At 44.2% G+C, this 24,371-nt stretch overlaps 1 protein-coding gene across 2 annotated transcripts in view; it reads left to right on the top strand.

Moving 5' to 3' along the window:
* ADAMTS17 (ADAM metallopeptidase with thrombospondin type 1 motif 17) overlaps positions 1–16,990 on the top strand; it is a 957,220-nt gene extending 940,230 nt beyond the window's left edge. For both annotated transcript variants that reach the window (XM_085644533.1, XM_085644532.1), the window contains one exon: positions 11,850–16,990. In XM_085644533.1, the coding sequence (XP_085500659.1) occupies positions 11,850–12,001 (152 nt within the window). In that variant the 3' untranslated portion in view covers positions 12,002–16,990. The remainder of the gene's footprint in view (positions 1–11,849) is intronic.
* Positions 16,991–24,371: the final 7,381 nt, after the last annotated feature.

Here is a 24,371-nt window from a genome sequence, read left to right as displayed (position 1 = left end):
TGTGGAGTGGAGGAGTCTTGGTTGTTGGTGGAAGGGTATGCAAATGATAAAGTAGGTGGGGTCTAAGTTGTGCAGTGCCTTAGATATATGTGTGTGATGAGTTTTGAAATGAGCTTGTTTGTGTATCGGGGGCCAGTGGAGCTCCCTGCATTGTTGTGTGATGGTGGCTTTGTGTGGGATTTTGAGGATGATTCTGGCTACCGAGTTCTGGATGGTTGGTAGTCTTCTAGTGAGTTGCTTGGTGATCCCGTCATAGAGGGTGTTCCCATAGGCCATCTTTCTGGGGACTAGGGCGTGAGTGACAGTTTTTCTAGTGTTGCTTCAGAGCCATTTGAAGATCTTCCTCAGCATCTTAAGGGTGTGGAAGCAGAATGTAGTGACTTTGTTGACTTATGCAGTCGTGTCAAGTTTGCTGTCAGTGATTATTCCAAAATTCTTGCTGTGGGTATTGGGTGTGGGTCCAAGTTCGGCTAGCCACCAGTTTGAATCCCATGGTGAGGTGTTCTTGTTGAAGATCACTACTTCTGTCTTGTCTGTGTTAAGCTTGAGACAGTTGGCTTTTATCCAGTTAGCGACTTCAGTCATACAGGCAGTGAATTTGTTTCTTTTGTTGGGGGTCTTGTCTGAGAGGAAGAGTATGAGTTGCATGTCGTCAGTGTAGGAGAGCATGTTGATCTCATATGCGTGGATGATGTTGGCCAGATAGATCATGTATGCATTGAAGAGGGTGGGGCTGGGCGATGAACCGCAGATGAGTTTGTGGGCTTCTAATGAGTAAGGTGCAAGGCTGACCGTTTGTGTTCTATCTGTTAAGAAGAAGTAGATCCAGCGGAGAGCAGGTCCTTGGAAGCCAATCTCCTGCAGGTACCTGTTGATGACGGGGTGCAAGACCTTGTCAAAAGCTGCAGAGACATCCAGGAGAATGAGGTCTGGCATGTCTCCACTGCTAAGGATTATGTATATATCGCCTGTTGCAGTGATGATTGCTGTTTCTGTACTGTGGTTGGGCCTGAATCTGGACCATGTAGCATTAATTTAATTTTTAATTTAATATTACAGAGTTTTATGTAGCGCGAACTTGACCCGAAGGTATCGGGTATCAGAGCGCTTTACATAGCACCAGTTGCGTTACATGAGGACACATTCATTTTTGTTAGGCATTAAGGAGCTAGTGGTTACTGCGGTGGTCAGTGAGGTGTCGGTTGATAAGCTTTTTAAAGACCTTTTTGGGTATGGCAGGAGGGGGATTGGTTTGTAGTTGCAAAGCGTGGCTGGGTTAGTGGTTGGTTTCTTTAGCAGGAGCATGACTGTGGCATGTTTCCAGGTTTCCAAGAATGTGGCTGTCGATCGAGGGATGGAGGATGGATGTTAGTGCCTCACTGATTGGTAGAAGCCCTATGGTAAAGGTGTGATAGGGCAAGGGTTAGATGGGATCCCAGAGTAGATGGTCTTCACAGTATCAGCAATTTCAATGGTGGTGACAGCGGCCCACGAGGTCTGGGATCATTCTTCGGCTGTGATTGGAAGTTGTGTTGCAACGGTGACGGGGTCCGGTTGAAGTTGCTGTACATGGAGGTGGTTTTGTTATAGAAGACTTCAGAGAGCTTGTTGCAAATGTCTTGTGAGGGGGTGATGTTGCTGGAGGTGGGAGAAGGGACAGTGAAAACTTTGATGATGGCAAAGATTTCCTTGTTGCTGTTGGTGCCAGTGTCGATGTTGTCTGTAGTACTTGTGCATTTGGTGTTCCGTATTTGCTGGTAGTAGGGCCTTAAGACTGATTTGAACATACCTTTATCTGTGGTATCTTGACTTTTCCTCCATTGGAGCTCCAGTTTCCTGCAGTGGGGTTTCATCAGCCTGAGTTCCTCTGTGTAGATGCTGGCCTGTGTTTCGGTTCTTGCCATTGGGTTGAGGGGAGCCTGGGTGCAGTCGCAGACAGTGATCCAGCTGTTGAGGCTATTGATGGCTTTTGGAAAGTTGCTGGTGTGCCCAGGCCCATGCGTTGGGAGGGCGAATGCCCGATCCTCTGCTATGATGCTTTGCCAGCTGTAGCAGCCGGTTCCATTGGTGGATATGCAGAAACTGATGCGAGCGTGGTCTGTCCAGGTCATAGTTGCTTGCTTGTTGACTATGATTTTGCTGATTGAGGAGAATATTTAGTCCAGTAGGTTGGCGTGGTGTGGTTGGGTTCAGTATTTTTTTGAGTGAGGCGAAGCCTTCCAAGGTTTTCTAGAAGGGCCATAGAGTTTGGGTTGGAGTGGCCTTCTAGGTGAAAGTTAACCTCTCTGAGGAGGATAAAGGCACTGACCTTGATCATGAGGGGTGCAATAAAGTCTGTGATGTCCCTGGTGAAATTAGTGCGTGGTCCTAGTGGCCTGTATACGACTGTTCCACCCAGGGAGAAGTTTGCTGTGATGCGTATTTTGAAATTGAGGTGTTCAATGTAGCTGTTGGGGGGGCCCGTGGAGGTACAGCTGATGGTATCTTTGAATATGATGGCCACTCCACCTATAGGCCTATTGTAATGGTCCTGCATGGAAATCCTATAGTCAGCAGGAATGCCTGTTGCACTGTCCGGTGCAGAGGTTGGATTTAGCCATGTTACCATGAGGAAGAGATGGTCTAAAGCGAGGTCGTGCAGTAGGTCCCATATTTCCGTGGTGTGTTTGGTGAGCAAGCTGGTGTTGAGGAGCATGCATGTAAGTGTAGTGTGGTGTGTTGTGTGAGTGATGTTTGTTCTGTGTGAGCCTGAGCGGGTGGCTGATTTGAGCCAGTGTGAGCGAGTGTCTTACTTGGTGCTGTTGGTACAGGTGTGGTGGGTGTAGGGTATGGGTGAGTACATGAGAACTTGCAAGAGGTGCATGTGAACACTCCTTCCATGTTGTGTGGTGTGGCGCTTCGAGGTTACACATGACAGAGAAAGTGGGCAGTAAAGAATTCTTACTTAAAAAAAAAATAATCTTTTGATTGATTTTCACCATAACAATATGCATAGGTAGCAGGCATTGATCCATAGCCTAATAACAGGATCGAGTATGCAAATTAAAGATATCTTCCAATTAAAGTAGGTCAATTAATTGACAGTTGCAATTATACAACAACCTCTTGCGAATAGTACCACGACTTATGCCAGATCTTACTATATTTTTTGGGACATCATCGGAGTTTGTAAAGTGCATCCTCTATTGTAGCGAAGAGGCCCAGCCCTCTCAAATATTCCTTCCTGGAAGGGCAGGGAGCCCAGTAGGTGAACTGCAATGTCTCTTTGGGCTAATATTAGCCCAAATCCCACAAGGATTCTGTCATAGCGCGAGCCACCCCATCCATCAAAGATCCTTAATAACACCAATTTAGGATCCATAGGAATCGCCCTTCCCACCATGTCACCCAGAATTCAAGTGATCTCTTTCTAGTAAGAGTCAACATTTGGGCAGACTCATATGACATGAAAATATGTGGCATGAGGTTCATTCCATTAGGACACTGAGAAGTTTGCCCATCTTCCATAAACGTTCTGGATTATAATAAAATCTCTGAAAGTATTTGAACTGTATCAATTAATGACAAGGAGAAATTGCCAGATTTCAGGCAGCCATGTTTGCTTCAACCCATTCATTGCCTTCTATCAGACCGGTATCTTCTTTCCACTTTCTTTTTAAAGACAGAAGCGGTTCCTGGGAATTAACTAAGAAAGAGCGGTAACCAAACATTACACCTAGTCCGATATAGCAATTAAGTCCCACATTTGGAACCCAGCTAATCTGGCAGTAAGCTCTAGCCATGTTCTTTCCATAATGGCGCGGTTTCCGTTAATCTACTGTGCCACTTAATGTGTTTTAATGCTTCATGCCACTAGTAACAGAGTGCAGCGCAAGGGGTATATCATTATTGTATAAAAGAGTCACTGGTTATATTTCCCTAGGACATCTAGTTCTAGTCTCTGTGCTGAGTCATGTTTATTCCCATGTAACCAATCATTAACTGGGATAAGCTCTGTAGCCCAATAATATAATTTTGCATCTGCCCAACCCAAGCCCGCATCATACCTACCCGTCTACACTTACAAATGATGCCTGCAGCGTGTTATTATCCCATAAAATGCTGTTCTTGGGACTGGAGATTTCCAAAGAGACAGGGCGGCAACATAAAGGGGTTGTTCTGGAGTATGTACAGAAAGCGAGGGAGAGACGTCATCTTCAAAAGTGCCCCCGTCATATCATTGATCTCGGCAAAGAAGCATAACCTGAACTCCCTCTGAGGCGGAAGCCGGAGGTTTGACACTTAACTACGCACTGTTTTGTTGATTTTTTGCTTTTAAAAAAAACTGTTACCTGATTTTAAAATTTGACTGTCACGATCTCACCCCTTGAAGCGCTGCCTCTCAGCGCCAGCCAGACCCCCAGAGCGAGCTAGAAAACGCCCTTTCCGCCAGCGCGGCAAAGGCGTAGCCACGCCCCCTGCGAGGCCACGCCCACCTAGGAAACCAGTATAAGAACGCTAGTAAGCGCAACGATTCCACATAACCTGAACTCCCTCTGAGGCGGAAGCCGGAGGTTTGACACTTAACTACGCACTGTTTTGTTGATTTTTTGCTTTTAAAAAAAACTGTTACCTGATTTTAAAATTTGACTGTCACGATCTCACCCCTTGAAGCGCTGCCTCTCAGCGCCAGCCAGACCCCCAGAGCGAGCTAGAAAACGCCCTCTCCGCCAGCGCGGCAAAGGCGTAGCCACGCCCCCTGCGAGGCCACGCCCACCTAGGAAACCAGTATAAGAACGCTAGTAAGCGCAACGATTTCACATAACCTGAACTCCCTCTGAGGCGGAAGCCGGAGGTTTGACACTTAACTACGCACTGTTTTGTTGATTTTTTGCTTTTAAAAAAAACTGTTACCTGATTTTAAAATTTGACTGTCACGATCTCACCCCTTGAAGCGCTGCCTCTCAGCGCCAGCCAGACCCCCAGAGCGAGCTAGAAAACGCCCTCTCCGCCAGCGCGGCAAAGGCGTAGCCACGCCCCCTGCGAGGCCACGCCCTCTACCATTCACTACAAATGTGCCGCCCTCACCAGCGCAGCGGACGAGCGCAGCGGGAGCGCCGTTTGCGCGCCGAAGGCGCGCCTAAGGCAAGCCCGTCTGCGCCCGTCCGCGCACGACCGGGCCTAGGGCCAGAACCCCTGCCCGAATCCCTTCACCCTACTATAAAGTACTCCCGCAGAGATCTATTGAGCCTCAGACCTCCCCCACCCTCCTGTGATTATATCCATAATCTCAAGGGACCTTTCACTCGTTGCTCCTTATGCAAACCAGTGCAGCTCACGCTACCCACTAAACCCAGCAAACCCGCCACCCTTAACTTTGCCTCTCTGAATTGCCGTTCACTTCCTAAACATGCGACTCAGATTGCCGACATCATAGAAGATCATGGAATTGATATATTCTTCCTCACGGAAACATGGCTCGGCCCTCATTCACAATCAGACATGGTCCTAGCAACACCACAGGGCTACTGTATTCAATCCTTACCCCGTCCTCTAGGCAGAGGAGGCGGGGTAGCCATCATCCATCGAGAACCCCTCCACTGCAAAACCTACGACGCACAGATTACCGACGCAGAAAGTCTGCATTTTACCGTCACACTCAACCCAACCACCTCTCTTACAGGACTCCTCATTTACCGCCCTCCCGGCATCCCGGGTCCCTTCACCTGTTCGCTTCTGGACTTAGTCACAACTCAGGCCCACTCCTTATCAAATTATATGATAGTTGGAGACCTGAACATCCACCTAGAAGACCCGGCCAACTCGGTAGCCTATGACCTGATTCAAGATCTAGCGGCTTTCGATATCCGTCTATTAAACTCCGGAGCCACCCACACCAAGGGCCACCTTTTAGACCCCGTGTTCACCAACTCGTCCTCAATGTTAGCAAAGGAGGGCTTTCCCCTCCCTTGGACAGACCACTTTCTGGTCCCTTTCCAATTACCTGGAACCTTCACGAAAAACCGTACTCCCCCTACCTTCAGTAAGGATAGGACCTGGCCCAGACTCTCCACGGACGAATGGGCTCAGACCCTGGAAAAAAACATCCCTGCTCAGGCCGAAGACCCAAATACGGCAGACAGAAGACTCAGAGACTGGATTACCGTTTCCCTAGACCTTGTACTCCCTCTCAGAAATAGGGAAAATAAAAACGGCAAACATGGATCAGCACCATGGTACTCCGCAGAACTAAGAACACTGAGCAAAAATTGCAAAAAGGCCGAACGACTCTGGAGAAAGACTTGGCAACATGCCAACAAAGAAGCCTACCAGTCTGCGGTCAAACTCTACAAAGAGGCTATCAAATCAGCCAAAGCTTCTTACTACAACACACGAATACAAGAAGCATCCAATTCAGCCCGAGAATCTTTTTTGATCGTCAAAGAGCTGACCAAGGTCCCCACCACCTCCTCCTCCAACACCCCCAAAGTTGACAGAAGTAATGAGCTAGCCAACTTCTTCAACGAGAAAATCACCCGCATCCTGGCCTCCCTCCCTCCCCCCAGCTCCCCCAGCCTCACGGAAGGTAGTACTTCCCTCGAACCGACTGAAAGCATCTGTCGTCCATCGCTTCAGACTTTCCGACCTGTCACCCCCGCAGAGGTTGAACGAACCCTAGTAAAAATGAAAAGTGGATCCCCTTTGGACCCAGCCCCTATCAGGTTCCTCAAGACCGTAGCCTCAGTAATTGTCCCTACCATTACGGACCTTATCAACTGTTCGTTTTCCCATGGAACCGTCCCCGACAGCTGGAAGAGTGCTGTGGTCAAAGCACTCTTAAAAAAACCCCAGCTAGATCCATCGGACCTGTCCAACTATAGGCCAATATCCCTAATCCCTGGCATTAGTAAAGTCACCGAGAAATTGGTAAACATCCAGCTATCCCAGTTCCTCGAAACAAATAAACTGCTCCGACAATCCCAAACCGGATTTCGCCCAGGCCACGGAACGGACACCGCACTCCTTGCAGTGATCGAAGAGGCAAGGGGCTTACTAGATTCAGGAGGATCAGTGGCAGTGATCCTCCTGGATCTAAGTGCAGCCTTTGACACGGTCAACCACCGTGTCCTTCTGAGTAGACTGGCTAATGCAGGACTTACCGGGACAGCTATCAAATGGATCGAATCCTATCTTACAGGACGCACTTTTCAAGTGTGGGATGACAGCCATCACTCATCCACCCTCCCACTCACTAGCAGCGTCCCCCAGGGCTCTTCCCTAAGCCCGACGCTTTTTAATGTCTATATGGCCCCCCTCGAGGATGTGGTAACACCATTTAACATCAAAATGGTGAGTTACGCTGACGACACCCAACTAGTCGTCTCCCTGTCCCAGCTGATTGACCATCCTGAAAATCTGACTAACTGCCTCACTAATATCCACAACTGGATGAACGAATCATCATTGAAATTGAATGGGACTAAGACAGAGGTAATGTTACTCGGCAAACAATGGACAACCATCCCTCCCACGATATGGCCCGATGTGTTCGGAGAAATTCCCCCCCCTAAATCTGAAATCAAGACACTCGGGGTGTGGCTAGAGCCACAGCTTACGATGAAAACCCAGGCAACCAAAACCTCGGGCACATGTTTTGGGCTCATGCGTACGACCCGTAAAATCCTGCCCTTACTCCCACCTATGTCCAGAAAGCTCCTTATCCAGGGCCTGGTGTTGTCCCGTTTGGACTACAGCAATCTGGTCTACTTGGGAGCCCCTGAGGCTACCATCACGAAACTCCAGCGGACACAGAACGCGGCAGCACGCATGATTACCAACACCCCCCCCCCAGAATATCCGCCAAGCCAGCCCTTAAAACCCTGCCTTGGCTCCCCGTGCGCCAAAGGGTGCACTTTAAAGCAATGTGTACTACACACAAGCTTTACAACGGATCTGGTCCAGCGATCCTTAGTAAAATGATCACACCTTATACAGCACCCAGATCGCTACGATCTCAAAATGAGAATCTAGTTCGCATCCCCAGATTCAAAAAAGCCCGCACAGGAGGCCGACAATTCTCCGTTCAGGCGGCCAAGGGCTGGAACGCACTCCCTCGCGCCCTCAGACTGGAATCCAACTTCCTTGCTTTCCGCAAAAAACTAAAGACCCATCTGTTTCCCAACTAACACCCTTCGGTTTCCTCCCCTCTCAATAAGATTCAAGTTACATAGCGCGGGGATGCCCTTGGGTCACCAGGCGCTTTAGAAATCGCTAAAATAAATAAAAATAAATACATCTTCATCTCTGACCTTAATCTGAGAACTAAGGCGACATTGTTCAGCGCCCAACTCCCATTAGGGGTTTGCAAAATTTGCATCCCCAAATACCGGAAAGGAACCCCAGCTACTCTCATACCAGCCATCTCAAGACACCTGTGGTGATCCTTCGTAAGTAAGTATATTATTTGTTGCCTCGGCCGTTGCAACTCTTTATTTCTCGGTGCGCTGTTGGGAGTAGTAAACAAACTCCAGGACATCCAAAACGGCAATGCCAAATTATCCCTTGGCCTTCCCAGATCTGCCTCATGTCCCTCCGCCCTGCATATACTTCACTGACATCCTCTGGCTAAAAAGATCCCCTTTAAGTCTCTGTGCATTTTCCAGTATTTATGCCGGTCTCTTCACTCACAGGAGGCTGTTCTCTTATCAGTTCCCTAATTCCATTGAATCCTCTTGGACGGCAGGGGATTGCCAGTGGCAGCCACAAAAATGCAGAAGACCATTCCAATTGCAATGCAGACACTAGTGTTGCACCAGCACTTTAGAAAAGTTCTGAAAACCTGACGCATTGCTCTTAACTGGTGATTGTAGTCCTGTCTTTCTCTCTCTCCTAAGCCTGATAGGTCAGGGTCTTTGTGAGAGTTATTTAATCTATTTCTTCGATGGGCAGAATAGGATTCTTTCTCTTGGCGTTTTTCACATGACTCTGCACCTGGGTAGAGTTGCAGCATGCACCACTGTCGCCAGAGGTTTATGAAATATGATCGATATAGTGGCTCCCCCAAAGGGAGTATTTTATGGTGATGTGCTTCTTCAAAGAGATCACGCACATGAGGGATCAAGAGCGAGGAATATCGATTAAAAAAAACTCAAGGAATCCCAATTGGACCTAGCGTCTTGCCAGTTGGCATAGAGATAATAGCCTGCTGGATTGCTTTTTCAGAAATGGGTTCATCCAATTAGTTACACTCCAATGAGGTCAACTTACACATCATAAGATGTCACCAGGTGAGCTTTTCTGGTTTTAATTTGGAGGGGGCATATTGGGCATATAATTCTTTGTAATATGCTGCGAAAGTATTTTCTATGATTTCTGATGAGAAGACCAATTGAGCAGATTAATTATTGATAAATGGGATTATGCGAGTCATTTGGTGTTTATTAGCAAGCCAGTATGACAATTTCCCCTGTTTATCTCCCATTTATCAATTCAACTTAACCCCTTCGCCGCGGCAGGAATTTCGCCGCGGCGCTGGGGGGGGGTTTGGGGGCAGTTCCGGTGCCGCTGTGCTTGTGATGGAACCACTCCGACACGAGTCACGGGTGAGCTGTGCTCATGACGGAGTGGTTCCGTCACGTCTCCGCACACTGCGCTAATCGCCTGCACAGGCGGGGAATTAGCGCCGCGTGGGCGGAGCGGCCGCCAACGGCCGCAGCATGACGGAACCACTCCGTCATGAGCACACGGCACCCGTGGCTCATGACGGAGTGGTTCCGTCATGAGCACGGAAAGGGTTAAGGAACCAAGACAAGCTACTTGGGCTTCCCCATATAATTTTCTTTTAGCAGTGCCATCTGCAGTTCTAACATACGCAGAATTTCTGGGTCGTCTCTACCTCTTAGTTTCTGAAGAATACTGGTCTCATGGTCTGCAATCTCTTTTAGTTTGTCCTTTACTTTCCCAGAATATACGTCATGACTCTCTCTAACGACTACTTTAAAGGCCTCCCACAAGGCAACCCTTGATGAAATCAAATCCTGGTGAATTTCGGAGTATTCAGCTATCTTGTTTTGGAGAAGATTTGCGAACTTATCTTGCGTCAGCCACCACATATTCAAACACCAAACGCCCTTTCTACCTTGATTAGTACTAGACAACGTTAGTTCCACTGGGGAATGCTTTGATAAGCCCTGTGGTAACACTCGAGTTGAGCGTATGTGATGAACTACTCCCACAGGGAGTAATGCCATAAAGGATTCTTAATTGCAGATGGTACAAACCCTTAGTGTATTGGCCCGTTTTAGTTCATGCGGTATTTGGACAAAATATCGAGTTTTAAATATCAGAAGACTGGAGTATTGGAAAAAATATATTGTGATACAAAAATATCATGATTCAGAAATATTGTGAAGAATATCGCTGTTTTTCAGGTAGGTAATATTATTGTTAAGAATATCAATGTTAATATCATATTTAATAATATAGTTAAAAATATATCGTTTTTAATTATTTTAATGTGTTTTAGTTTAGTTAATTTATTAATTAATATTTTTTAAATAAGTATGTGGTTGATATTAATTATGTATATTATGTAATACTGATTTATTTTACTTCTATTTTAAGTGTGTGGGGCTACTTTTGTACGGGTATAGGGTGAGCACTTAATTAGGGAATAATTTAACAATTAATTTTTAATGTATTATCAATTATTCAACTGATTATTAATAATGTGAATTGTGTAATCATATATTTTAGTTGCAGGTTGGTGGGTTTGTAGGGGTATATGGTTGGGAGTTAATTAAATAACAATTATTAATGTATTAATATTGAATTGATTATTAATTATATACATTATGAAATACTGGTTTATTTTAGCTATATTTTAGTCACAGGTTGCTAGGTTTGTAGGGGGTATTGAGTGGGAAGGTAATTAAGTAATTTAAAATTAATAATTATATAAATTAACTAATAAATATTAATGTATAATTAAATATTTAATTGATTAATAATGGGAGGCTGGTCTCAACAGTCACAGTAGCACCATGTCCAGATTAAGGTTGCATCCTATCCAGGTTTGGCGCAAAGAGTTTGAGTTTCAGGCGATATTTTGAGGTCATAATGAACGCCTGCCCAAAAGAGACCTATGTTACTTTTAGTTATGAATAAATCTTAGTTGTGGTCAAAGAGAGTACCTTCCCAGAATTCAGGTCTGAAGAAGGCTTTATATGGTCTCTCCTCGTCAGCATCCGCTTCGTAAGCCTCTTGGTGGACGAACAGTTAGAAGAATTTGCTCAGTGGGGGCGAGGGCATTGTATGCATGGAGCCCCGAAGAGTGTCTGTGCATCTAGCTTATGTCAGTGACTCCATACACACCCCAATGAATGTATCCACTGACCAGTTTGACTAAACATTATTTATTTATCATCATACCTATGACAATAACTCTGAAATAGTTTTGAAGGCAGACCACCCACATCCAGATCCCAAATTATATTTCATTATATTTTATTGCAGGAGTCATTGCCTCCTGCCCAGCACCTCCAGGGAATCTTTTTCTCCTTGGAGCAGATAATGATATCTCTGGTTCACTGTAAACATTCACAGCCTAAACTAAGGCTAATCTGAGACGCAGCCTTTATCACACTGTTCATACTATGATACCTCAGACATGAAAACTCTGCATCAGGGACATGACTGCTATTACCTCCGGTCCGAGAAATGTTCTAAAATATTCCCTTAAGACCAAGAAATAAATAAAAAAGTAAATCCAACCCCAAAAGATCCTGTTTGTCAAGCTTCATTGTGTGTTGATCTGCTTCTGCTGTTGTTCACCATATGTGCTGTCTCTCTGTTTTTCATTGCCTCTAAAGCTGCTTTGACCTACAAGTGCACGGGGGACCAGTGGACGGTGTACTGCCGTGTGATCCGGGAGAAGGACCTGTGCCAGGACATGCGCTGGTATCAGCGCTGCTGCCAGACATGCAGAGACTTTTATGCAAGCAAGATGCAACAGCTAAGCTAGTGGAACGGGCACTGGCAGTGTGCGACAGACCAGTCCTGGGGTCTTCACGAGTCTTGGGCAAAATATTGGATCCCAAAGCAGACCCGGCGAGATTGAATCACAATTCTGGGAGCTGGAGGTACCAAAGAGGCCCAGACACTCACCTTCTGTAGCCGTCATCTCAAGGAGCCAATCATGTAGAACATTATTGTGTAATGACATTATTATCAATTTTATTAATGCTTTTACTTAATATATTAATAGCCACTGGATGGCTTGTTATCCTAAAGAAATGGACAAAGTGATTTGCTTAATATTTTTGTGGGGTATCTTGGACCTCACCAGGGGAAATCCTCTCGCAGACAGCCCAGCGACAGTTCTGCTGTTGGCACCTCGCAACCCACAATCGTCCTTAACTTTTCATAAACTTTTCTTTCATTTCTTTTCAGACAGACTCTTTGAATCTCTAAGGCAGCTACTACTTGGACTACCATGTCATGATATCATCATCGCATCAGAGGTTAAATCTGATTGGACAGTGCTGTCTCTGATGTCACAATTAATACACATACACTGCGTAAGCTGATCATTATTAATTGTGTGAATCCACTGACCACATCATAGCAAGTCCTCTAGTATTGATCAACTACAGGAGCCACGCTCATGACATTTTAAAAATGGTAGGACTAGCTAGGTTTTCCACAACTGACCCCCCCCCCCCCCCAATTAGTTTACTCAATAATATTGTTTAGATTCAGATCATAATAATGTTTATCTCTCTAAATGCTACAATTTACTATAAACAACGAGCTTCTGAAAATAGTTAGGAATCTAAAATTGTAGTTAGTATTTCCAGCACAACTTCCTTCCCAATTATTATAAAAATGCACGTTTAGTTTCAGTTTTTGCTGCTTTGGTCTTCCCACAGGTTGCTTTCAGGTTTTTTATTTTTCAATGATGTACAAGTAAAGAAATAAAAGAATAACTCTCTAAACACGTCATCTTTAACCACAGGTATCTAGCAACTTCAACTAAAGCTACAAGCGAAAAATACATTTATAAAGTAAAGTAAAAAGTGTTTTAATTTGCACACTTTGTAGTTAGAGCTTATTATTGACTGACATGCCTGTCTCCCAAAGAAATAAGGCCAATGTTTCCTCCTTCCGAAATTTAAAAAAAAATCTCTTAGGTTCTGTAGTAGTATAAAATGTTGTGTTTCAAAGGCAGGTAATTGTCCACTTTCTTCCCAAAGATGAGAAACCGTGCCGGTAATGTTGTGGGTTTTATAAAAAAAAAAGTCTACACACTAAAACAGTAATAATAAGAACAACCTGTATTTATGCTTCGCTTCTTACCACTTATGGTTCTAAAGCAGAAGGCAGCACTGCACTTTTGTATCATGTGCTCAGTGCAGTCAGACACTTGCAGGATGGAAGGGGTGCTACATTGCTGTACTTCCTACTATGTGCAATATTATCTTTTAGAGCTTCCTGCAATTACAGTTAACAGCCTTCTCATTGCTCGCATTTCTCTATTTATAGTAGAGTGCACCTACTAACAAGGAAGACACCAAGCAGGCTGCAAAATTGAAGAATTTAGAGGAAGAGGGCCGACAAAATTTAACCAAAGCACCACCGATAATAGTAAAGCACCTACATTAATTTCATATCTCCCTGTACTAATCCACCACTAATCCTTTTTGGGTCCCAGAGTAGTGTGCTACTTGCCGAAAAGCGCTTCAATGCCTCGTCAGGGGTAGTAAGCGCTATATAAATGCAATTGCAATTACAATTCTGTATGAAAAACGGATAAATAGCAAAAAGCAACTATTATATACATAGATAAGTGACTAAGCATCATTGTAGAATTCTAGGTTTCACAACAGCATTAAATGTTTATGTAGCATATTTATAATAATTGTACGATTGTTATTACTTTTTAACAGCAGGATGGCAGTGTTTAATAAGCCTAACACTGGGTCAGTATTTTGGGAACCAGGCACAGTGTGGTGCTGAGAGAACGTTTGTAACGATTTTTACAGAGTAATGGAGGAATAAAAGGGACATAAATCCCCCTCCTTCATGTTTAACTGGTGGGAGCTAAAGGCGGGAGAGGAACCTGAATACAGGTTGCTGAAGAGTCTCCGAGAAAGTGATGCCTACATTTAAAACGTCTGAGAGGGCCTGATTGGCAGTATGTTTCTGAAAATGGGACACCTATGTGATGTCATAGAGCAGGATCACTCTGATAGGCCACCCAAACCAGCCCCAACCTGTGTCAGCCACTCAACGTTCTGTGTAGGGGGAAGGGTGCAGTCTGTGTTCCGTGCTCAGCAGGAAGCCACCCTGCCCGAATTCGGGTCCTGATTGACTCGTTTTCGCCCATTCAGAAGCTTCTGGTGCTGACACTTTACACAAACAAACCCTTGGAAAAAATATTGCTTTGGGAATCTCATTCCCTAAAGTTCATTTAAACCGTAAGCATCACATCCCAGGGTCCGAAAATCAAATGGCCCCAGTAAGTGAATCGCATATAAAGTTGATGTACATCTACGGTATTTCTAATAATCCGTACTTCTCTCTTGAAAGGTGCCGTTAACGATATTCTCGACTGGGCAAAGTTAACAGAGTTCGATGAAGCCAATTTAAAACGTACATTATTATGCAACGAAATCATGTTTTAGTTTTCTTATGGAAAAAAACAAATAAGAAAAAAGAACAGGTGATGGACTGAATTCTGGACAAAGCAAACAATCAAACCCAGTGAAGTGATCTGGGTTTAATGAAACAAAAACCAAACAAGACCTGCTCTAAAGTTGGAGCATTTAATAGTGTTATCTCCAGTTGTCGCAATGTAGCAAAGCCTGCAAATCTTTTGTGGATTTTTTTTACCTAAAAGGTCTCACACATTGGCTGCAGCTACGTCAATTTCTTTCCTTTTGCATTTCACCTACTGTTTCTGACACGTTAATCCTTCCACACCCATTGAAAAGCTACAATTGGTGCTTGCTGGGGGAACAATCTGCAGACAGAAGCTGTTCATAGACGAGGGCCACTCAAGCAAAGAACTACAGGCCTACCTTGTCGGTGTTTGACAAGTTCATGCTTTTTGTGTCTTTCATTGCATTGTAACGCTTGTATCGTTCCCTTGTCTTTAGATGAGACCTACTGGTGTGTGCCAGAATAATAACAAAAACAGGGTTGAATGAGCATTCCCAGGTGAGATGAGACAGCTGTCAGTCTGTTGCCCAGAGCAGCTGCTTCTAGAGCCAGCATTGCAGCTTCTAGTAACTATTTCAAGGAGCAGGCGTGGTCTAGTGGCCAATGGCCAAATTCTGTGTCCCAGAGCAAACCAGTTTACCTCCATGTGCCTTATACGATTACTTGCTTAACCGGGTGAACCGCAGTGTCAAGTGCTATGTAGACCCTGGGCAGCTATGTTAAGTGTTTGATTGACATATGCTCCAATCTAGCTTCTTTGACCTAACCTCTGCAGACAAAGCCACAACCCCCTCGTCAGTATCCCGCCTCCATAATGCACCTCCATGCCAACAACTCCATTTGCGCAGCCTCTGATGTCATCGTGGGGCATGTGCAAGTAGATTTCTGCTGCTTTTATGACAATATTGAGGAACCAATAGAAAATACAAAATAAAGACGAGTCAACGCAGAATTAATGCAATGACCTGGTTGATTAAGAAGGAAGAGTTAGAGCCCAGGAACAGTGTGTTGTGTTAGTGGAGTAAGGGGAAGAATACAACATGGTGGGGCTCGCGCGTTCTTTCTGTGCCTACAGGAACGAGGTGTAATAGAACTGTAGACTCTATCTGAGATACTGACCAACAGCAGCTGCAAAACACCCCTTGATCAACAACTGTCTGCATTGGCACATAAGACACTCTTAACCTCTTCTGTGCCCATGACGAGATAGTCTCGTCATGGAGCACGGTCGTGCTGTGCCCATGACGAGACTATCTCGTCATGAACCCCACCCACTAATTAAACGCCCGGCACAGGAGGGGGAAAGGGCGTGGCACAGAAGGGGTTAACAGAAGCTGGGGCATGATCTGATGTGGCTGCACAACCACCGTCAGAAGCAGAAACACCTGCATAGAAGGCAGCAGGGGAGGGCAATAAACCAGTTGCGGACACTATACAGATGAGAAAAAGCTAAACTCTCTCTCTCTCTGACTCTGAAAGCTACAGCCAGGCCTTTGTTTAAAACATAATTTAGGCTCTATCCCAAACTTCAGGCCCTTACTGAATGCATATGAATCATGTCACCATTGGTGAATTGCACAGACGTGCAGCGTGTCAAGGCTACGTTTGTTTCTGCACGAGCCCCTTTCGAGATGATCAGAGTTCATTTAATGTTCAGTGGCAGGAAGGGCACGGGGCCTGTTCGTTTACTTCTGAACACTTTCGGCACTTATCTCTCTTATCTTCTGTCTTCTTCTACTGACCTGCTATGGTTGATTTGTCGTTTTTATTGCCCAGTTGTGCAGAAAAATGGTGCTATTTTCTTAATGGCGATGGACAGCGTGGTGCTTATTTGGGAACAATATATTGTACTGTTACATTAGTACTGTACATTTCTAATTGCACAAGTGCCTTGAGAGGCCAGCTCTCTCTACACTACACATGGTGCTATTTTTATTATTAGTGGAAACTAAATCATTGTGACTGAGCATTGATCGATAGTCTCTGATAACCCAGGGATGTGCCCTGCGTGGCAATAGTTTCTTGTCCAATGTTCAATGCAGAGATCAATGTATATATTTTTATCCAACTGTTAATGTTCATACGTGTCTGCCACAGATCTGTGTCTTTTTTGTGCGTGCATTTGTGTGTTTTTATGGGTTCAGTGATTACATCGAGAGAAACAGGAAAGAAAAAGAAGAACTGCAATTTGGAAATAAGAACTATGTACGAAAAGCAGTTATCTGAGCCTTTCGGAGTCTTTTTGAAAAACGCTTTTCAGAAATAAAATTCCAACTGCGTGTGAAAATAACTCAACTGCAAAAATCTGTTTTTATTTGTCTAAACTACTCCCCTTTTGAATGAGTATTGCTTTTTCACACCTCATAGAACAGTTTACTCCCTCAGCTCTGCAAGTAGTAAATGCACATCGTGGGACCGATTCACAGAACTAACTTAAGACAAAATCCTAAACTTACTACCATTTTCATATTCACAGAAGGCACTTACTCATTTTGGTATTCACAGAAGACACTTACTCACTTCGGTATTCACAGAAGTTAGGAGTCCTAACTTTAGGACTCCTAAATGCCTTCTGTGAATACCGAAAGTCTTAAAATTTGGATTTTTCTCAGTTTAGGAGTCCAAAAGTTAGGACACCAAACTTTACTACTCCTAAACTGAGAAAAATCCTAATTTTAAGGCTTTCGGTATTCACAGAAGGCATTTAGGAGTCCTAAAGTTAGGAGTCCTAACTTTACTACTACTAAATTGAGAAAAATCCTAATTTTAAGACTTTCGGTATTCACAGAAGGCATTTAGGAGTCCTAAAGTTAGGAGTCCTAACTATACTACTACTAAACTGAGAAAAATCCTAATTTTAAGGCTTTCGGTATTCACAGAAGGCACTTAGGAGTCCTAAAGTTAGGACTCCTAACTTCTGTGAATACCGAAATGAGTAAGTGCCTTCTGTGAATAACAAAATAAGTAAATGCCGTCTGTGAATACCAAAATGGTAGTAAGTTTAGGATTTTGTCTTAAGTTAGTTCTGTGAATCGGGCCCTATGTCTGGTATATGCCATGAGCGTCAACTCATCTAAATGCCAGAGGTAGTGGGAGTGACATCATGTGCCCATTGACCTTCATTTTCACTCACAAACACACATGCTTACACATTCACACGCATTCACACACTGGCTGTCATGCAAAAATGCACTTACCTGCAAGCACACAACATACATTTAAGAGCATTTTTTTGCTTACATCAACTGCCAGGGAATCATATTCCAGCCAATTGTATTCCATTTTTTATTACGCGAGTAGTGAATAATAAAACATTATTCACTATTAGTTTAATTAAAAAATTGAGTAAACAAAGGGGGTTCTAGCCCCAATCAACGTCTAAAAGGAGGAGCTGAACCAGTGCTCCTGGCACTGATTTTGCCATCTCTGAGATCAGGGATTGCAGAGGCAGTGCCATTGGTCGAAAGGGGCAAGCCAGGGGTCGTAGCTGTGACCCCTAATTGACCCTGGTGTATGCTCATTACTGAACTGCTACAAGCTTGATTACAGTTAGGATTGGTTATTTATAAAATATATGTTCACAAAGAAGACCCTGGCCACATCTACTGAAGCAATTGATTTTTACACCTCATTCGACAAACAAGCATTGCTCGTTCACAGACTAGTGTGCTGAAATCTGTGCGGATACCCCTTCTTCAGTGGCAGTCCTGTCTTAGTGCAAGGATGCTACTGGAGAAGGAACAATGCAGCAAGGGGACAGAATGCTCCCTGCCTACATTCCAGGTCCCTTACTCTACCACTCTTTTTATGCATGAGCAGTGGGGGACAGATTTACATCCCTACCCCTAATTTAAGGGTTCCAATGTATGTATTCATTCACATTTACTGATCCTACAAGGCCCACGCGTACCTGTCAATACAGCTCGTATGGGTGACATAAGTACTAGCATGGGAACCTCCAACATCACCATGTTGTCCCACTGTATTACATAGTAGCAGGTGTGGTCACCCTTTTCTTATGCATGAATGAATACCTGATCTAAATGCAGTGGCGGCTTGTGACATTTGAAAGTGGTAGGGCGTAAAAGCTGTTGAGTGTTATAGTGATCAAGCCTATCATAAAGCAGGTTTGGGGGGAGTTCTTTTTTTTTTAAAGAGTGGGCAAATCTTTGCTTTATAATATCAGAAGTGCATGATTGTGAAAATGTAGGTGTAGGGAAAGCATGGCGGCTGGTGAAAGAACGCAGCAAACCCGGGAAGAGGAACGAGACGTGCGTCCCAGCGAGAGGCCCTGCAGGCCCTAGTTGGAGACGCTGAGGAGCACGTGTTATTTTAGAGGCCTGCCTGGCCATGCACGAGCCATTGCAACCTTGGCAATGGGCACCCAGAGTTTAATTTTTAGACACAGCACGTTTTTATTTCTTCACAGGTGCCAGTCTCTGCTACGCTGATTATTGTGGAGTTATCCTAGCTGTTATTAATTGTACTGATCATTTCACAGCCTTTCTTAGAATCAGCTTTGGACGGGGCAGCACTTCTAATCACAGTAGTTGTAGCACCAAAAACACAGGGTTGAGGGTAGACGCGAGGTTAATTTAGTAGTGAGAACTGTTTTTCGTTCGATGGTCAAATGATTGCAGCTCTCTGGATGACAGCAGAACACCGTTTTGTTTATGGGAACATACTTTTAACTCCTCGGCGACAGTCTGAGGCTTAACCATTAACCGACTGCACAACACACCCTCGGCCACAGAGTTTTGATGGGCGCCATAAAAATCACCCCCGCAAGCCTCCCCCTTCGCCTGCCTTTGCCCCGCTTCTTCCATTAAGCCTGATGTTAATCTCCTGCCGCCGACCACGGGTCACAAAATGGAGCTAATTAGGATGCAGCCCGCGAGCCGGGTGAGACCTTTGCTGGAAATTAAAACTCATGACTGATGGGAGATTCAGGTGCGAGGAGTCACTTCGGTCTCCGACCTCAAATGGGGTTGCATTCTAACAAACCTTCCAACTCTGAAATACTACTTGTATAACTCAATTATCCGTGAAAAGAGGGCTTGTACTAAAATACCCTTCTTCCATAATTCTTGAATTTAAGGTAGTAGAGCCCTTTGTTGAAACTTAAATCAAGTTAAGCGCTCTGAAGCAACTGTTGGGCGCGTAGTAGCACTATGAACTGCAATAATAAATACACATACTCTAATTGAGAGCAGAGCCTTCCTTAACGAAACTTTAAATAGGAATTCTCAAAGTTATAAGCCTCATATCATGGCTATTATGTGGCCCCATGCCATGCGCTACAATTTCACCGCTTATGACTTTTAAGCTAATAGCACTTCGGCATGCTCGAGGGAGAGGGGGTCGCGGGTGGGGAATAAAGCAAAATAAAACGTACGCTTACCTGTGTGCCGGTACCGCATCGCCTCCGCTCCTCACGCTGTACTCTGGTGCAGCGGCAGCTGGGTCGGAGTGTTCCTGCTGCAGGAACAGGAAGCGGCCAGCAGGCAGCTTCCCTCCACTACGCAAGCCAATCACAACGAGGTAGGCGCAGCAGGAGAGCGCCCCAGCCGGGACATTTTCTCTGCATAGAGAAAAAGGGAGAGTGGGAGGTCCTGCTCGAGGGCAGGGGGGAGTGGCTTACCCACACTGTTGTGGGTACTGACTGTTTGGTCGGCTCCAGGACCTCCCACCCTCCTGCCCTCAACCAGTCACAGAGGCACTTCTGCTTTCTCGCAATGCGAAAAGGCAGAAACATAAATGGTAGTTTTTACCGTTTATGTTTCTGCCTTCTCGCACCGCAAAAAAGCAGTGGGGCGACGCCCCCACGCCCCAATGGGGGAGCCACCACTGTAATTTGAGCGGTGTATATGTTAATCAGTTGTTTAGATTAAGAAGGATAGTGGAGGGATAGAAGAGGTGTTTACTGGAACGCCTAGAGCTATTAGTCCTGGTGTCATGCACCTGCTGAACCACTGAAATCATTATCCTGTACTTGTGCTGCCTGTTTAGTAGTAAAATATAGCAGTTTTAGGTGTTTACTGGGGTGCCTAGAAGTTTTTGTCCTGATGTCACTGCACCTGCTGCACCATTTAAGCCATGATCCAGTTGTCTGCAAGGTAACTGCACTTGTGACTGCCTGTTTAGTAGTAAAATATAGCAGTTTAAGTGTGTACTGCAGTGCCCGCTTAGTTTTAAGTTCTAGCAATAATCTGGGCTAAGTGGGCTCCCTAGAATTTTTGGCCCCGGTGCCACTGCACCTGCTTCACCATTCAGGTCCCTTTTAACTGCAAGGTAACTGCAATTGTAAATGCCTGTTTAGAAGTAAAATATAGCAATATTATAGCAATATTATGTGTTTAGAAGAGTTCTGACAACCTGACCCTGTTGTCTTCAAGTTAGCTGCACTTTTGCCGGCCTGTTTAGTAATAAAATATATATATATCAATCAATCATAGCTCTTGTATATTAATTTTAATGTGCAATATTTATTAAAACATTTTGAGTTGGGCTTAAACAGCTTTAGTATCGTAAATGTGCACATCTAGAGGAAGTTAACAGAAAAAAAGAAGTTCCACACAAAAGCGAATGAACACAGTATTTCGGCTTTGGGAATTGATAAAAGCCCCCTTTTAAGATATAGTAAATATAAGAGATTTTACAAGCACAATGCAAGCGCTGTGCAGGTGAAACCTAAACATGATTTAGCATTCTAAAATTCCACTCCACAGAAAGGGGAGGTGGACTTACAGTGAAGAATTCCTGGTTTGGGTATCCACCAGAAAGTGTGTTACAGAAGGTAAGTAACAATCTTCTAATGGATCCTTGCGCTTTTTACATAAAAATAAAAAATGTAAATAAAAGGGGTAGTATATGGAGAGGACAAACAGAGATGATGTTGATGGATTCCCACATGGGAAAGAGTGACAAGACGAGGGAGAAGAAAAAAAAGAAAGAGGGAAGAGGAATAAAAAGGAGTGAAAGGAAGAAAAAAATCAAAGAGGAGAGAAACCGGGGAAAAGAAAAGATGAGGAGAGATTAGAGCAACAGACAGACTAAAGAGTAAGAGGTAAGATATATGGGGAGAAAAAGAGTGAGATACAAAAGGTGAGAAAGGCGGAGAAAGAAACAAAAAGAAAGTCGACATGAGTAGAAGCACACTTCTTTCAATCTAAATATCCGTCAGGAAGTTGTTGTCTTCGATCAAGGGACTGACATGATTCAGTATGACATCTTTAATTTGGAGCTGTGCAGAGCTAGCATTGTCCGTTTTCTACGGTCCTTCTCTGGGACTAGAAACAATACAGAATGGATTCCTAGACCTCTCCCATTAAGGGGTATCGCTATAAAAGCACCCTTTTTCATTAGCAGCTCTGTCTATTGCACAAAGAGAAGTAAGCAGTTGGTTTCATGGAAATCTGGTAGGTTAGAGGGCACTACAGAGCTATCAACCAAGATAGCCGCATTACATAGGGGCTCCGAAGGCACTTATGAGTGCACAGGCACTCATGACAATACTTGGCGCTCTCGAAAACAATAGTCCAAAGAAAGATTCCCCTTTTTGGCACATATATGAAAAACCTCACAAACTCATACAGGTATCAAAATCAATCAATCACCAGAGCAAGACACCAGAATCTGAACCCAGTCCAAAATTATTGTGAGTAGAATTTCTGTATTTTATTAAAAACATTGACACAATAACAGAAATGTGTGACAGTTACAAAATGTTAAAATCAACGCTTGACGTTATATTTGTTGTACAGTGAACAAGCAATAAAAAATACAATAAAAAAGCAATTCCAGACATAGGGAGAACACAAGTAAGTAAGAAAGATGTTTTCTTATCCAAAATAAAAAGGAAGACAAAGAACCCAAATCAACTATAATTATGGACTGGGTTCTTATTCTGGTGTCTTGCTCTGGTGATTGATTGATTTTGATACCTGTATGAGTTTGTGAGGTTTTTCATATATGTGCCAAAAAGGGGAATCTTTCTTTGGACTATTGTCTTTTGGTGCTCTACCCCTTTTTGTGGTATAGAGCCCCTCTCTTTAACTTTGTATTATGCTCTCGAAAACAATCCATTGTTTAAATAGTTTTCATAGAACATACAGAGGTAATAATACTTTAGAGTCGTGCTTCCACCACAGGGGAGAAACTCACCATATGACGAGGCTTCTGTTCATTCTGGGGTTTATTGACATACACAGTCAATCCTCACACAAGCTAAATTCGCAGAGATATTGAGAGCATATGATGCCTTAGGCGGTGGGTATGCACATGCCTTTTTTCCATGAGTAGATTTATTGTAAAATATTGTTTTTAGCTCCAGTATATAGCAATGTTTGCTGTTGGAGGTGTCCTGGAATGCTAGATTCCTTTAGTCTGCTGAGTTGGTTCACCGGATGGAATTAACTGAAAAGTGTCTGGCTGGCCCTGATGCAGCTTAGCAGATGCTGCCCAGTTCAACTCCCACACTAGCAACGTTACATTTGTTCTTTGATATGTGGGAAGTGGAATTGTTCTCTAGGAAAGGAGGTATTCAGTGGGGTGGGTGGAGGGACCAGTTGTAAAGAGGTAAGTGGAAAAACAAACAATTTGGTATACTGCTGAGGCACTACATGGTCTCTGCATCACATTACAGAATAATTGTAAGGGAGAAACAAGTGACTAGGCACATACAGACGAAAACGGGAATACATGGGTAACTGAGAAGGATCCCTTTGCCCCAGCTGCTGTCCTGGAATATTAAGAGTCTGAATGAAGCAAGAAAGGCAGGCAGAATATTCGACTAGAAAGACATCAGACTGCAAAATCGTTTCTCCAGGTCTCTCCCCTGAAAAATCACAGATCTTTGTCTTCAAAGAACACATACTCTAGGGTTGTTGCCATGGTAGCGCACAGGTATAAACCATTTGTGCACATGGGCACCATGGCGATGCTGAGGGAGGTTATATCATGGTGCAAAGTATTCTGGGAAAAGACCATGCAATATTTATTAACACTTACGGATCCAATGAAGATAGTCCGAAGTTCTTTGAGAGAGTGTTTTCCACAATCCTGGAAACAAACATGCACTTGATATTATGTAGCAGGGTTTTAAACATGAATCATACGCTGTATACGTCCACTACCATGACTACACCACCATCAGCACCCTCAAACGCACTGATTGGCAAAGTGGCCTCATCAAAATGGTGTCTTCCATAGATGTTCCAGTCCTAATAAACACGTCTTTTATAAGCAGCCAATACATCCCTGCTGACTGGACACGTATGGGCTGGTGCTAACTCCTTTTAAGCTGCCTAATAATTACTCTTGCAACAGAAGTCTCTCTTGCAGGGTATAGGGATGTGTTTGCCAGTCTTAAGTGCCCAACTGCTCGTATATCTAGTTTCATGACTTTTTATTTGGCCCTGGACCCACACTAATGCGAGAACAGCAGGAGCATTTGCTTCCCGTCACTGCCACCAGTGCCCGCAGAGTCCTGCAGTGCATTAGGAGCCACCTACACATTTCTGGGAGGAGGGGAGGGTGGAGATGCACAATCTGCACTCCATAAATGTGTGAGACCAGACTTGAGCATCGAGATCTGTGTGCCCTTTCTCAGCTGTATTTTGTGAGACCACATTATTCGATGCACAACTACAGACAGGTGTAGGGCTATGCAG

This window comes from Triturus cristatus, chromosome 3_1 (assembly GCF_964204655.1).
Source record: "Triturus cristatus chromosome 3_1, aTriCri1.1, whole genome shotgun sequence".
NCBI classification, from domain to species: Eukaryota; Metazoa; Chordata; class Amphibia; order Caudata; family Salamandridae; genus Triturus; species Triturus cristatus.
The sequence above is the reverse complement of the archived record's forward strand: the minus strand, read 5'-3'. Positions and strand labels throughout refer to the sequence as shown.